Below are 15,182 nucleotides of genomic sequence, written 5' to 3'. Positions count from 1 at the left end.
GACTCACGAAATATCTCTTTATGGTGTGAACCAGGATTTTGCATGTAATATATGATATTGGGGCATAAAGCAGTTAAATTTCATATTTTGAAAACTTACAAGAAAAATTACCGATCTCTCACTTTCATCCAAATAAATATTATATGCAAATCAAACTTTTATTAGAGCCATGGTGTTGCAGTAGTCAGAATGCAGTACTGCAGGCTAACTCACTGCTCATTCCAGAAGTTCAATTCTGAACGGTTCAAGGTTGACTTGGCCTTCCATCTTTCCTGTTGGTAAGATGAGAACCCAGATTGTTGGGGGCATTAAGCTGATTCTGTAAAACACTTAGGGCTCTAAAGCGCTATGAAGCTGCATATAAGTCTTATTGCTATTGCTATTAAGTGAAAATATGAGTGACATCAGATCTTATTCAGCTTGTTTCTTTGCAAAGAAGTCACTGAAATTTGATGGCATTTCTGTAATATAAACTATGTATGCAAATCATATACCTATACAGGCTGAGCACAAGGATTGGCAATTTTAACATTCTAGTGGTTTCTGGTTCTGTATCTCCTTTTTTTAGTCATTAACCTCATAAGATTTGCTGTAAAGGCAGCTCACTGTCTGCTTTCAGTCTCAGTTCCTCTATAGGTTGTTTTTAAAATTACAGAAAAGGCTGGCCTAATGCTTGGTTCCATACTTTTTCATTTGGGGCAAACGAGAGGGAGTCACAGTCCCAGGACATTTTGACCCCTACAGCAAAAGACAAAGGCTTCCTTGTATTCAATTTAGAAAAAGTGCCTGGATTGGCACATGCATTTCAGTTCAACACCTAAGCATTAGGATGAATTTCTTTATTCTTGTTAGGAAATAAAGGGTTTTTGAATAGAACATCTGGTGTATAGTATGTGCTTTCTTCTTAAATGGCTGGTTGTCACTTCCTGCTCTATGCCTGCTCCTGCCTTACTTTGCGTAATGATAGGCCCTACCTAGTCTTCTTGTTAATTCTTAAAATGGATGGCCTCGAAAAATCACAAACTGAAGAATGACAAGAGTAGGCAGGGATCCTGTTATTTATATGCCTGCCCAAAACAGTAACTTCCTGTATCTATCAATCCACAATAAAAGAACTCATAAGAGGGTTAATCCATTTTGTCTACTAAGCAAGCTTTAGTGCTGTTTTCTAAGCAAACAGGAAAGAGTTTGACGATAGGTTGGAGTTTTAGTTCCAACCAGCCCACCTTGGTTTTCAAAGAGACACTTCTTTCCCACCTCGGGCTACATCTTCCTTTTAACAGGAGAGGCTCCAGACTGTCTCTAGAATCTTTGCCCTGCAAATGATGTTACATCCCTTAGCCCTCATCCTCCCATGCAGGCGAGCCTATCTCATAAAACCCCTATGGAGGCTCTACCCCGTTTCCCATGCTGACGTTTCACTGGAGGATGTCTGTAGCAGCCTCTCAAAACAGACTCCTTTTGCCAGGCAGGGCTACGCTTTCCAAAGTTATGTTGAAGTTAATGTGCTGAAAGGCTGGGTACAAAATTAGGTTCAGCGGCGAATGGCCCTTGCACGTGCACTTCCTCCTCTTGCTCTCCATTTAATACCGAACGGGCTCCCGTGGAAAGGCCGGGACGCATCAAGCGCGCCAAGAACGGCCTCCTGTCCCTCCTCGCGGAGGCGGCACGGACTCACGGGCGGGAGGAGCAGCCGGCACAGCCCGCACCTGGCAACCGCAGGCAGCTGGCAGCGCTGCCCGCCGCTACGGGAGGGACAGGGAAGCGAGTCCGCCGAGGTCTCGCGGGATTTGTCGACCCCAGCCCGGCCCCCATTCCCGTATCTGGCGGGCGGGACGCAAGGAAGAGGAAGCACGAGCAGACCCCAAACAGACCGCCAGCCAGCGCTGCGGACGGCGCAGATTTGGCGGGCTGCTGTTGCTGCCGTCGCCGCCGCCGCCGCCACCACCACCACGGAGCGAGCCCGACTCCTCCTGCCCGAGTCGCGCCGTGCGAGTGCCGATGGGGAGCTGCCAAGTCCGGCCTGAGCTTGGCGGCTGCTAGAGCGCGAGGCCCGGGAGGCTGAGGAAGGAGCGGCGACGGCGGGGTTGCAGCCCAGTCGGGCTCGCACAGCATGGGTAAGGCGGGAGAGGAGGGAGCCTTCGCTGCATTACTCCGATGGAATGACCTTTAATTTCTGGCGTCTGGCGCCCCAGACGTCCGCCTCGTTTCCTCCTAGGAGCGGAGAACAAACGCCCCGCAAAGCGGTTCGCCCCTCCGTTCCTTCACCTCCGCAGCCCTTGCTCAGGACTGACCGGGGAGGGGGGTGGCGACGACTCACTACAGGAACCGTAAAATGTTACGCTGGTCTCTCCCCCCCCCCCCGCGTTGAGCGTTCTTGGCTGGTTTCGCCCTCTTCCTCCAAGCCAGACCCAAATAGGATGGGGATAGTGGCCTTTTTTGCGGTTCACCCCTCCTCCAGCATCAAAGGTTTCCACTAGTCCCTGAGCTCTAACGCTGGCGGAGTCGCATATTTTCTCATCCTGGAAGACTCCAGAGTATCAATTAGTCATAATTACGCGAACAGGTAGGATGCGGGACAGGAAGTTTGAATGGGCTTCCTCCCAAATTAAGGCTAGAAAACTGTGCTTGACTTCCTGGTTCTTCTAAACTTTTTCCTATATTTAGAAAGTTTGTAGGAACTTTTATATCCTACTGACTGCTATTGATTTTACTTACATTGGAAAGTGATGGGGAAGGAAACTCTCATTTACTCAGGTGAGCATGCTTTAATATTATGGCCTGGTTTTTGTTTTAGGTGAAGCATGTTTGGACTAGTGAAAATCTGTTGCTGTTTTGCAAGGCACTATGGTTTAGAGTCTCTAGATTTTTGTTGGATTACAGTTCAGACATTATGTACCTTTGCCTTACTTCTGTGCTGCACAGATCAGTGTTAATGATAAGTTGTGTGCCTGAGTATATTAAAAGACTGAAATGCTTTTATGTATTGGTTTTTTTTTGTATCTGTTTCTTTAAAATAAAGTGAAAGAGGATTGCTAAAATATTTCTGCAAGTCATATACAGCCTGAAATATGTGCTTCTCCAAAAACACTGTATAATCTAATTTATCCAGTGTGACTATTCCTGAGTATATGGTGTGTTGATTGTGAAAATAAATCTATTGCCAGAAATATAGCATCTGCCCTCTCTATACACTGTGTAAGTTGCTAAGTAATGCATACATTTCAAAATTGATAAAAACAAAAAGGATACACAATTGATACAAGAATATTAGATCTCTGGGAAGATCTGCAACAGACCAGATGGATTTGTAACTTTATTTTTATTTGTGGGAAATAAAATTATATGTAGATATTTTTTTCTGATGAAGAATGAAAGATACAATACATTTAAAGGAGAATCTGGATATTTTTTGAAAACAAAGTACTTGATTTATTGCTATATAACAAAAACCTTCAGTGTTATAATTGGAGGAAGTGGCAGTGGCTGCTAAAACCTAAATCCTGTTTTGGTTGTTAATTAGCAATTGCTTCAGGTCTACTTTAAAAGTTGTTTTCTCTGGAAAAATTGTGTAATGTTGCTTGATAATATTTCCTGAAGGGTTTTTTTTTACCAGTTAGGAATGACATATGGTTGGATATGGACTTTACTTTAAACGTGACTGTTTATAAATTGATATTGGTGAAGCAAAACCTAAAATTTTTATGATAAATGCTATAGATATTTGTTTAGTGCAACAGTAGTAGTATTAAATGCGTAAATGCTTCATAGTTACATGCTGTTTCTTGAAGTTTTTTCTTTGCATGCGAATGTACTCTTTTCTGTTTAATAATGCACACACATATTTTAGCTAATTTCTCATATATTCAGTATATTTATTGACAATTTATTGTATGTATTGTTTGCAAAGACAGCCGTTCCAATCCAAAAGTATTCATATGTAGGGCTGCCTAATGTTACAATGCATTTATGGCTAAGATACTTGGTTCAGCCAGATCCTCCATTGTGATCATTCTTGTAGAATGTCCTGTATAATTAGACGGAGTTGAATATATACAGTATGCTTCAGTACACCGAAAGGAAAACATTCTGTAAATACATACTGATGTGGAAGTGCTTTCAAAATGCACTTAAGCTTGTTTGGTCTCAAAATTAACTTATCCTGCCTTATTTGAAATTGAGTAACGCCTGGCTCTTACACTTTCTTCAGTATCTTAAATAGGATCATTATTTTGATAGAACACAAAATGAAAAACACTATTCATTTTACATAATATCTTGAAAGCCCTCCTGCTTACTCGTAGTGGCATGAATTGATGAATTTGATAAGAAAGATATCAGTACACTTAAACATAAAAGTTGAGGGAACAACAAGGTAAATCCTTTACCCTCCATGGCAAAGACTAGGGTAGATGGTTTGGGATAGTGGTGACCTATTTTTCTTTCAAGTATTAAGTATATTTATGTTTTACAATTATTGGTTTTAAGGAAGGAAGATGTGTTCACTGTAAGGTTACTTTATGTCATGGATCTTATCCAAAGCCACTCCTACAAAATTAACCCTAGTAGAATACATGTCTACTATTTTCATGAATTTTAACTGGAACCTTTCAGATGGCCATTCAACTCACTCTTTTCCAATGCTAGAACCAGGGTGGATAAAAATTGATGATTAAAAAAAATTAAAAAATGGATTTTTAAAAATTTAAATCAGATTTATTTTTATTTTTATCAAATTTATTTTAATAAAATGCTTTTGGAGTAAAAATCTATCTAAAGATAATTTTCTATTTAAGATACATTAATAATTTAATTTATTCAGCATGAAATGGAGCTTAGTTATGTAGCATGAGGCTGTATATTCTGCAATTTTGGGATTTTGGTGAGTTCACAACAGGTCAGAGAAGGAGCTGCTGTGGGACAGAGATGACTGTTGCTCTTTAAAAAATATGATTTAAATCAAGTCGATTTAAATCAAATCCATCCTTGCTAGAAACTCCTTAATGTTCATCAAATAATGATAAATTCCAGTCTACTGAATTCAACCTACTACTTAAGCCTGTCTAAATCTTTCTCTCTTCTCCCAGTTTTGAGTTTAGGGGTATTTTAAGAGCATGTTAATTTTTTTAGAGTTTTTACTAATTCAAACCTCTAAATGTATGCTAAGTAATGCTGATTTTTACTTTTTATAAAATCATTGAAATTTGATTTGGGTTTCTATGGGAAACTTTCACTTACAAAGGAAATTGGACCTATGAGCCGAGGTGGCGCAGTGGTTAGGGTGCAGTACTGCAGGCCAGTTAAGCTGACTGCTATCTGCAGTTCAGTGGTTCAAATCTCACCGGCTCAAGGTTAACTCAACCTTCCATCCTTCCGAGGTGGGTGAAATGAGGACCCAGACTGTGGGGGCAATATGCCGACTCTGTAAACCGCTTAGAGAGGGCTGAAAGCCCTATGAAGCGGTATATAAGTCTAACTGCTATTGCTATTGGTCCCCAATTGTTCCAAATGGTTTTTGCCCACTTTCACACTCCAGCTGCTACCACAATGAAGGGGTTGACTAGTGATTTTCTGAAGAAAAAGTTCCTCTCCTTTATTTACCTGTATGTCCTCCAGATTCCTGGAAATTCCAAACTTTAATTAGAAGACATAGGGAACAATAGTAGTCCTATGTTTTTCATATTTAAAAGGCATCAAACCCTGTTTTATTTCTATCAGAAGGGTGGACTACAGTATTTTACTATTGTAAATGACCCAGTAGTATTTCCCCTGTGGGGTTGTGGATTGGCAATCCTGTCATGAGAGTATGGCTAGCAGACTACATTATCAGTGCTAATAACTATCTTATTTATTAACATGTATACCAAAGTTCAGTCATATATGTATATATTAAATCAGTGTTTTTCAACCTTGGCAACTTGAAGATGTCCGGACTACAACTCCCAGAATTCCCCAGCCAGCATTCTCTGGCTGGGGACTTCTGGGAGTTGACGTCCGAACATCTTCAAGTTACCAAGGTTGAGAAACACTGTATTAAATATAAGATACAGTGATCGTGAAATAGAAGTTTAGAACACAAGGAGACAAAACACTGGATTTGCCAAATAGGTTAACTTCCTCTGAAAATGTCAAAAGGGGAGCCTGAAGAAAGGTATCCAGGAGAATGTTCGACAACTGTGGTATCACCAGTGTTTAGACTTGTTTTTTGCTATCTTCACAGAGAATGTCAGATTGGGTTTCTGATCTCAAAAATACAGACTAGTGCATATAGGCATCGGCTTAATAGGACATTATAGACAGTCCCAATTCAGTGTAGGCCACAAATAGGTTAACTACAGTTCCTGAACTATCTTTACAATTAGTTTCATTTATCATCATTAGCATTGAACAATTCCAGTGCTCAATTATGAATAATCATCAGAATTATTTCTGGGATTTTTTTTTAATCTAGCAAGTTCTGCAACCATGGTTATACTTTACAATGTTATAAAGTTCTGGTGATAGATAATTATTTAATTTTAATGAATTTTTGTCCCTAATCTTTCAGGTTTTCATGAAACCTTAGTATTCCATAGAACACTGTTTGAAAAAAATGGGTAAGGCCATGCCAGTTTCAGATTTCAGAGATGCGTTTATATTAGATAACATCGGTCACCCATTTAATGTTCATTGGCAGTGAAACTTGAAACTTAACATTATTATATTCAAATACAGCGTACAACAATGCAATTAAAAAAACCCTTCACATAGTAAGAAGGGGGAAGTGTACAAAACCAAGCACAATTATAGCCAAAATTCCCATAATAAATACTAAAAACCAGAAAAATAAAAATATGTACTAGTTGGGATATAAAATCCATATTGCTACTGTGCAGTTATTTTCCTTCTCCATCTGAGCAATATTTGGTGTTTGGCCTAAGTGGGATCCAGTTTCCACTGCCTGGATCAAGAGGATGAACAACATTGCAGCTCAGAAACAGCAAAAGGGTCAGAAGTAGAGTAAGAACTTCAGTATTTGGCTAATAATGGCTAATAATCCGATGTCAGGATTTTTCCTATAGTCTAAGCTTGTTGGGATCTTGTCATACACTTCCCTGCCATCTTATAGTTCAGAGGAATGTTTGTAAAACTTTAAAAAAAAATTTCTTCCCTATGTACATTCATTTCCTGCTTTTCCTGTTTCTGTGCATGTTTTTTATCTACTATTCTCCCATGTTTCTTTATCAGGGTAAAGCTCCCCTTTTAAGCTACCAAGTTAAGCATTCAGTTATGTGGTGTCTTCATCAGGAAACACAAAATAGAATAATATAAATTAGTAATAGTGAAAATAAGAATAGAATAGTGAGATGCCAGAATTTTAGAGCCTTATTTTAAATATTCTCATTCAAAGTTTTGAAGATTTTAATGTTTTTAAAAACATAAATAGTATCACAAAAGTAGTATCAGAAACTACCCTTGATATTTATTTAGTTTCTGAAGTTTGTAGAGAGTTGATCTAAAACAAGATCTTTAGGCATTACTACCTTTGCAATAATAATAACTGGCTTCCAAAAAAACATTAGCATGTACTTAATAACTGTATTTTGTGGGGAGAAAATTAGTATAAAAATGAATGGGTTCATTGATTTCAGTTGGAAAACAAGAAAGAGGAAAGTGTGATTTGGATTTGGCCATTTTTAGTATTAAATCAGGCTTTATCTGGGAAATATCCAAATGGAAAATGATTGACTTGAAACCAGAACCTTCGTTAGCTTTATTAGAAAATCAGGAAAAAAGAGCACTATTTCTGTTCCTATTCTTCTTGCATGCTTAGATTTTGGTTATATAGAGAAATGAAAATTCCATAAATTGGATGTAAATAAAGTTCTGGACAATATGCTTCTGGAAATATTAATATGGGCTGTGTTGGTCTTAGTCCTTGATACGTTCAAACAAATAGGTTAGGTTTAAATTATCCAGGAATTACTACCACAATTATTCCTTCTCTTTATGTGATATAGTATAAAATAGATGACATTTTTGTTCAGGTGTGGATGAGGATTTTACTTTAGGACCACTGTTGGATGATAATGATACAATTTTCTGTGTTTATGAAAAGTATCTTTTGTTGCAACCCAGTGATAATACTCTACTGTATTTTAACGTTGAATTGTAGTAGTTCAATTTTGACCAGTGACGTTTTCAACTTTAGAAACATCTAAGTGACCACTTCTTGATATAAAAAAGAGCAGATTTTATATTTGTTGTTATTATTTATAGTTGTACATTGCCCAAAATGGTTTTTTGACTGACTGACTGACAGACAGACAATATACATTAATTTGATAAATTTTAAAGAATGGAATAGGGAGCAGGAAGTGCCATTTATTTTAAACGGTAGGAAACTCTTAATAGCTTAACAAAAATTTCAGCAGATCTTAGGGCCATCATATTTATATAAAAGAGGAATGAGTAAATCATGTCTTTGGAGATGCAATGAGAATAATTCTTTATTAAAACATAAATTTTTGTTTTGTTCTAAGGATATAGTGTGTGAAAAGGTCCTGCATATTTTACAGTTTACAGTTTATGGTTTACAGTTTATGACATTTTTTGGATAGGCCATTGATTTTATGATATTTTATGCTAACTGCTATGCAAATATTGTTATATTTAAATAAATACTGGTGTTTTAAAGTGAAAAGCATAAGCTTTTTGCAATTTGGTGCTGTTTGGATGGGGATTGTGGATTTTCTTGCATGCTTACAATGTCTATAAAAACAGATTAACTGATGCATACCCAGTGGCAATTACTAAGGCCGATGCTAGTGTTTTGTTAACATTTTTATTGTTTGTGTCCCTGAAAAGGACTGTTTAGATAACCAAACATGGTTACTAATATGAAATTGGCCAGCCCTTATTGCTTACCACTAGGCAGCATCACTTCGGCATAGACTGTATAAGCCTTTGCACGTGATCTTTGGTGACAATGTGGTGCCAGGCTGCAATAATGGATTCAATCAGCTCCTGCTTGGTCTTCGGATGCTTCTTGCTTATTTCGTAACCAATCTTGGCCCACAAGTTCTCAATTGGGTTCAAATCTGGGCTCTGAGCTGACCAATTCAGGAGTCGAACACTATGCTTTTCATCCACTGCGGGATGGACTTGCTCGATGACAAGGAGCATTGTCATCCTGGAAGTAAAAGTCCTTCCCTACAAGTTGCTGAGCTGAAGGAAGCATGGTCTTTTCCAGGACTTCAACATACTGCTTGGAATCCATGATTCCCTGGACGATTTGTATTCGATCATACCAGAAGCAGCAATACAGTTCCAGATCATCACATGCAATGGATGCTTCACAGATAGATTCAGGCAGTATGGCCTAAATTCTTCAGCTGGAAATCTTCTGACATATTTATTGCACTGATTCCCAATCAAGTAGAAATTGCTCTCGTCACTGAAGATGACCTTGGCCCACTGTTCGTTGGTCCACTTGGCATATTTCTTGGCCCATGCACGTCAACGAGAGTGGTGAGCATCTGTGAGCCCTGCAGCCTTTGAGCCCTCTGGCAAGCAGTCTGCGACGCACTGTGCTGGTACACACTTTTACATCACATGTTTCACCCCAAATTCTTGTAATCTGAGGTGAGGTGAGCTTCCTGTCAGCCATCGAAATGTATTGCAGAGCCTAATCTTGCCGTTTTGTTGACTATCTTAGTCTTTCAGAGCGGAGCCTGTCATCAACTGAACCAGTTATTTGGTATTTTTCAACCACTCTGTTCACTGTGGTGCGATGGCATTTCACTCTCTTGGCTATTTCTGTACAGGAGTAACCCTCTTCATGAAGCACAATGATGCGATGCCACTGCTCAATACTGGTGAAAGCAAAGGCCTTCATCCTTTCCCGCAGGCAGAGCTAAATTAAATTTCTCGATGCTTTTCATGCCTATTTACAGTCGGAGAGTATGACAACATTGATTGGCTCATAGATTTAGCCTCTGTGCATTTTGATTGGTCAGCCAAAGCTCGCTGCTGATTGGCTACTTTCGATCCTAACATTCTCGAAAATTCAAGTTGTGTTTGTTTTAGTATATAAACTCACTCAAAACCTTAAAAGACTTTGGTTATATTAATAAAAAATATGCATCTCAATCCGACTACAGAAATTTTCATCAAAGTACTAATTTTGTATGGTTTCTATGAGTGAAAAATTGATTAAACGTGTAAATATAGCTTAAAACTGAAAGTGTGCAGGACTTTTTCACACAGCTGATGTTGACGGTTAAATATGTAGAGATGTCCAGACTTTTTTTTAACTATGTACTTATTACATGGAAATTAATGACTGGACAATGGAAATGGATTCTATGTTCTCTTCTTATTGTTAAGAAACTAGTCCTTCAAAATAGAAAATGTATGGCTTCAGTTACTGAATAAATAGAATACAACATGTTACTTGCCATTACTGCAAGGGTCTAAAATATAAACTCCTGGATAATATCTGTAGCATTCCAACATTAAATATATGAACATTAACTTTTTAATGGCAAAAATCTCAGATGTTTATAGTTTCATATATAAGGATGAAGAAATCACAATATTTTCATATTCTTTCACAAGATCTTATGCTATTTCAGGCATTTTATTATTTTTTGGATACCTAAGAGGAGTGATCTATGCACTGAAATCCTGCTAGATTCTGTGGTATTTGAAACATTGCATGTACATTTTCAAGCTCAACTTTGCATCCCCAAAGGGTAGAATATTAAGTTGTCACATAAATTTTATACCCAAGCAGAATAAATCATATACGGTCTTGTCTGTAGTCAATTGATTGACCATTGTTTCAAACTATAAACTACATCTCCTTTTTCAATATACTGCTGGATCTTATATATTACTAAATGTAGTCATCTCTTTGTCAGGCCTGCAGTCATATTCCTTTTCAGATATTTGGCCTGTCACACACACTATTATTTTACTATGTTGTTTCATTAGTGTATTAATTGGGAGGGGTAATAGTAAGGAGTAGAATCTGTTTTCAAAATAAAAAAATTCCTTCCTAGAAATCAAGGTCATTCTTTGTCTCTACACCTCTGCACTTGACTGGAACCAGATGGGTGGAAATGCCAGCGTGGCAGAGGAAGATTGGACCATGTGATGGATTTGTGGGTGTGGGGACAAGATCATGAACTTTCAACTGGGTGGAAACCCAGAAAACTTTCAGATTTGGGTTTCCACAGATGTACCAACATGTCTGTCTTATTAAATTGGAACTTTGATGAAAGTTATGTCTTGAGCTCTGATTTAATTCTGGATGATATTTGGAACACCGACACTCTTATTTATAATAAGTATTGATGTTTTTGTACAGTGATAAATCTTAAAAATAAAAAAAAGTTTGAACTGTTTTTTATTTGGGGGGGGGGGATTATTACTTTACTCCAGGAAAACTAAGTACAGTTTTGTTCCCTGGATGTAGCAAAAGTCATTTCCTTGTTGTCCTAGTATTGATAATTGGATCCATGTCTTAATTCTTTTTCTGGAGAAATCTGACATGCTAGATTGTAGGTAAGGTCTTGAAAAATTGGTGATAATTTTGCTTATAATGAATGCTGCTGTCATTCTAAGCAGGATTAGCCTTCCTGGCCAAACATAGCCAAATTGTGTTGTTGTGGGTGCTACAAATGTTTAATATGTTTAAGTAGCAATGAGTCTGGAATAATTTTGGGAGTAGTAGGGTAAGCACATGCCACCCTCGAGTGTTACTTGGCTATCTTACGATGCATATTTCAGGCTATTAATAATTTCAACAAGCAAATTATATACTTCAATTTATGTTGTGGAAATTTACTAGCTGATTCATAATTAAATAAACATATCAGCCTTAGGATACACATTAGAAGTATAAAAGGCTCACATATTATCTAGAGAGCAGTTCACACAGGGAACAGTGGAAATTGCTTCTGAGTAAATACAAATACTATGCATTACAGTATTAACAGTAATTTTGGAATAGGGTGGAGTGCAGTTTGAAAAAAAGAGATTGCCAGGCACTTTGTCAAGCAAGTTTCTTGGGCAATATTATTTCATATAATCTCAAAGGTGGCACTAACTGTTATGACAGAAATACCTTCACATTGTTGTATTACTGCCCATGAGAAAATAATCACTTCAATTAATGTAATTGAGAGGAATTTCCTTGCATCAAACTTTTATTTGTATACTTTTCTCTCTTTCAAGGATCATGGATTTGTTCTGGTTCTTGGTTTTAAATTATTATTAATGGTATCACTTCACATCTGTACCCATGCTGTTGCTTCCTACCCATGATTTCCGGACTTTGACTTAATCTAGATTGTTCCAATGGCATAATTTTATGAAAAATTCAAATTCAGTGTAATGGGACTTCAGCTCTATGAGATGGCTTTTCTACTAGATAATTCAAGTGAGTTTTATTTTGACATTTTACAAAATAGTATAACATAGTGCATATTAATTAAGTAAGAACACTTGAATACCAGTATTCCAGTGCATATTAATTAATATACCAGTGCATATTAATTAAGTAAGAACACTTGAATGCCAGTATTTAGATGCTTGACCATCTTTATGCCTATAACCAGATGTTGACTACTTTAGCATTAGTACTCTGTGTTACCATTCACGTTTTAGCAATAAACTTCGGTTGCTTTTTTAAAATTGCGTTTCTGTCTTAAGTATGAAAAATCCATATTTATATAAAATTCCTGGAATCTTCCCTTTTTCCTTTTTAACATTGCTTATTACTTGAACAGGAAACAGTGGCCTATGCAGTAAATGTTTATGGCCTTTTTTGTGGTAGAAAAATGGCAGATGCTCAAAGACAACTAAAATTAACTCTTTTGCTTATTGACTTCTATAGGCAGGATAGTTCTAAGGCTATGATTTGGAACAGAAGTACCTGCCGATGATAACTTTTGTTTTACTGCTGTACAAAGTTTATCTATAGAATTCAGTAGTGAAGTCTCATGTATATATGATAGAGTTGTAGTTTGCTTTCTTCCTGGCCTTTCTCTGTAAGCACAGGGTTGGGCTCTAAACTTGCACAGGGCAATATTTTGAAACCTTTTCCTACTGGCAAAAGTTACGTCAATAAGCCCACACCAGTGCTGTGGCTTTTTTCATTTCCTAAGACTTATATGCAATATACCTCATAACTAATATTTATATATAGGTTTTCTGTGCACTGATAGATTTTGAGCACATTCAAAAAAGCAGTACTAGAAAGACGGAGATCAGGGGCTAGAATAGATAACTTTAGGATCATTTGGAGGTGTTACAGCACAGGAGTTAATATTAAAAGATATTTTGTGATGTGATATTCAGCACCAGTATCATATAAAGGAAGCAATCATAGCATATCTTTCAGAACCTTTCCAACATTCAGAATACGGCTTTTAAAATAATATGGCAAATCAGTGACATGTGGTGAGCTTCATGGCTGGTGAGGCAAGCGCGAAAGCCCCGCGAAAGCCCTGGCGCCGCATCTGTCATAGACCGGGACATTAAAGTCCTGCCGCCGGGGCCCTGCCTCCACTTTAAAGCCATGCCTCAGCCGCCCGAGCAGCCTGGCTTCGCCGCCAGGCAGAGAGAAAGAAAAAAATGCAGCTCTTCTTTCCCTCCCTCCCTCACCCCACCCCATCCCCTTCCCAAAGACTGCAACTTTGCCCCTCGCACCACACAAAACCTTTCCTGCTCCAGATCTGGCCAAAACACCCCTCGCCCCTCCCCACTTGGTCGGAGAGCCAGGGAGAATTTGGAGAGACCCGCTCCAAAGTTTTCTAACGGGGAGTCTTTGGAAGATTTTTAAAGCAGAATTGGCGACCCTCGGGACTCTTCACTGAACGGGGAGCCACCAAACTGGCTTCTTCTGCCCATTGCTGCGCCTCATCCAAAGGCCATTAATAAACAGCCCATCTTCCGCACCTTGTCTTTTCTCCCGTCAAAAGCTGAGGAGGGGGGGGGAGCAGCAGCGGGACCCGGGACGCACGAGAAAAGCAGGCTGAGGGAGAGCAGTTGTTGGGCTGCAGCCATACCTTTAGAGTGAGAAAGCCGGGGTTATTCTGGAAGGCTTCCCAAGAGCGGTCCCGATCTGAGCTCCCGTAGAACCCTTTGAACAGGGGGCCATCTGGGGCCTTGGCTTAAGGTCCCGTCTTCATCCGCGCGCCCGGGTTAAAAAACAACAACAACACACACATAATAAAAACAAATTACAATTACTTACATTACGAATAATATTGAATTCCTCCCCCCTGCCCCCTCCCTCTGACCCACATACCTTCACCTGCGTGAAAAATGCAAGAATACAACATGTTAGCCAGGGCCAGGCAGGCTAGGATAGTTGCTGCTAGAGTCACCACGTGGATGACTCTGCTTAAATGTTTTAAAATGCCCTCTGCAGGAGGAGGTGAGAGAATCACGTGCCTCATTTGCATAAGGAATTTTTTGCTTTTTAACCCTTGCTTAACTCTTAAAAGGCGAAAAATTCCTTATGCAAAGGAGGCCCATAGTTCTCTTGCCTCCCCCTACAGTTACCACTAAGCAGACTCAGAGTCACTGTGACTTGGAGTCTGGCAGCAACTACCTTGACCTTTTTAATTATTTTAAAAATTCTTTCCTTTTCCTCATGAGACTGGTGAGGCCCCGCCTCCCTTGCCTCCAGTGACTGCATGTCCCTGTGTCAAATTCCTTCTAGATATATTATAATGCAGTGAAAGCTATTACAATAGTACACCTTTTTCTCAGTTAAAAAAAGTTTCCTAGAGCAATTCATAAACTTCAGAAATAAGATGGATAGAAAAAGATTTTATACAATAATTTACCTTTAACATATTTCCATAAAGCTAGGAATGTGCACAAATTATTAAGAACCAATGCTTTTTTCCCCTTGCATGACTTCTTCAATAGCAGATAGTGAATGGAGAGAGAGGCTTGATTTTTCAAGTATTTGTTAATACAATGGGAAGGATTTTAGCAGGGATTAGCAAGCTTTTCAAGCAGGAGCCTTTAATAATTTTGAAATAACTCAAAATACTTTGTTTAAAATACTATTTTTTAAAACATATTATTTTAGACAAAGAACTAATTTGGCCGAAATCTTAGAAGTAGTCACACAACAGAAACATTGCAAAATTTTGGCATTAAAAAATCTGTTTTCAAAA

General features: G+C 38.4%; 1 protein-coding gene across 1 annotated transcript in view; it reads left to right on the top strand.

Annotated features, from left to right (window-relative positions):
• Positions 1-1,772: 1,772 nt before the first annotated feature.
• The window catches only part of CD2AP (CD2 associated protein), an 81,993-nt gene continuing 68,583 nt past the window's right edge, over positions 1,773-15,182 (top strand). The window contains exon 1 of the mRNA XM_087716730.1: positions 1,773-2,117. Within this exon, the coding sequence (XP_087572856.1) occupies positions 2,114-2,117 (4 nt within the window). The 5' untranslated portion in view covers positions 1,773-2,113. The remainder of the gene's footprint in view (positions 2,118-15,182) is intronic.

This window comes from Thamnophis sirtalis, unplaced genomic scaffold (genome assembly GCF_051295495.1).
Source record: "Thamnophis sirtalis isolate CommonGarterSnake01/CBP01778 unplaced genomic scaffold, rThaSir2_p1.2 scaffold_5, whole genome shotgun sequence".
Lineage (NCBI taxonomy): Eukaryota > Metazoa > Chordata > Lepidosauria > Squamata > Natricidae > Thamnophis > Thamnophis sirtalis.
This window is presented reverse-complemented; position numbering and strand designations above follow the sequence as displayed.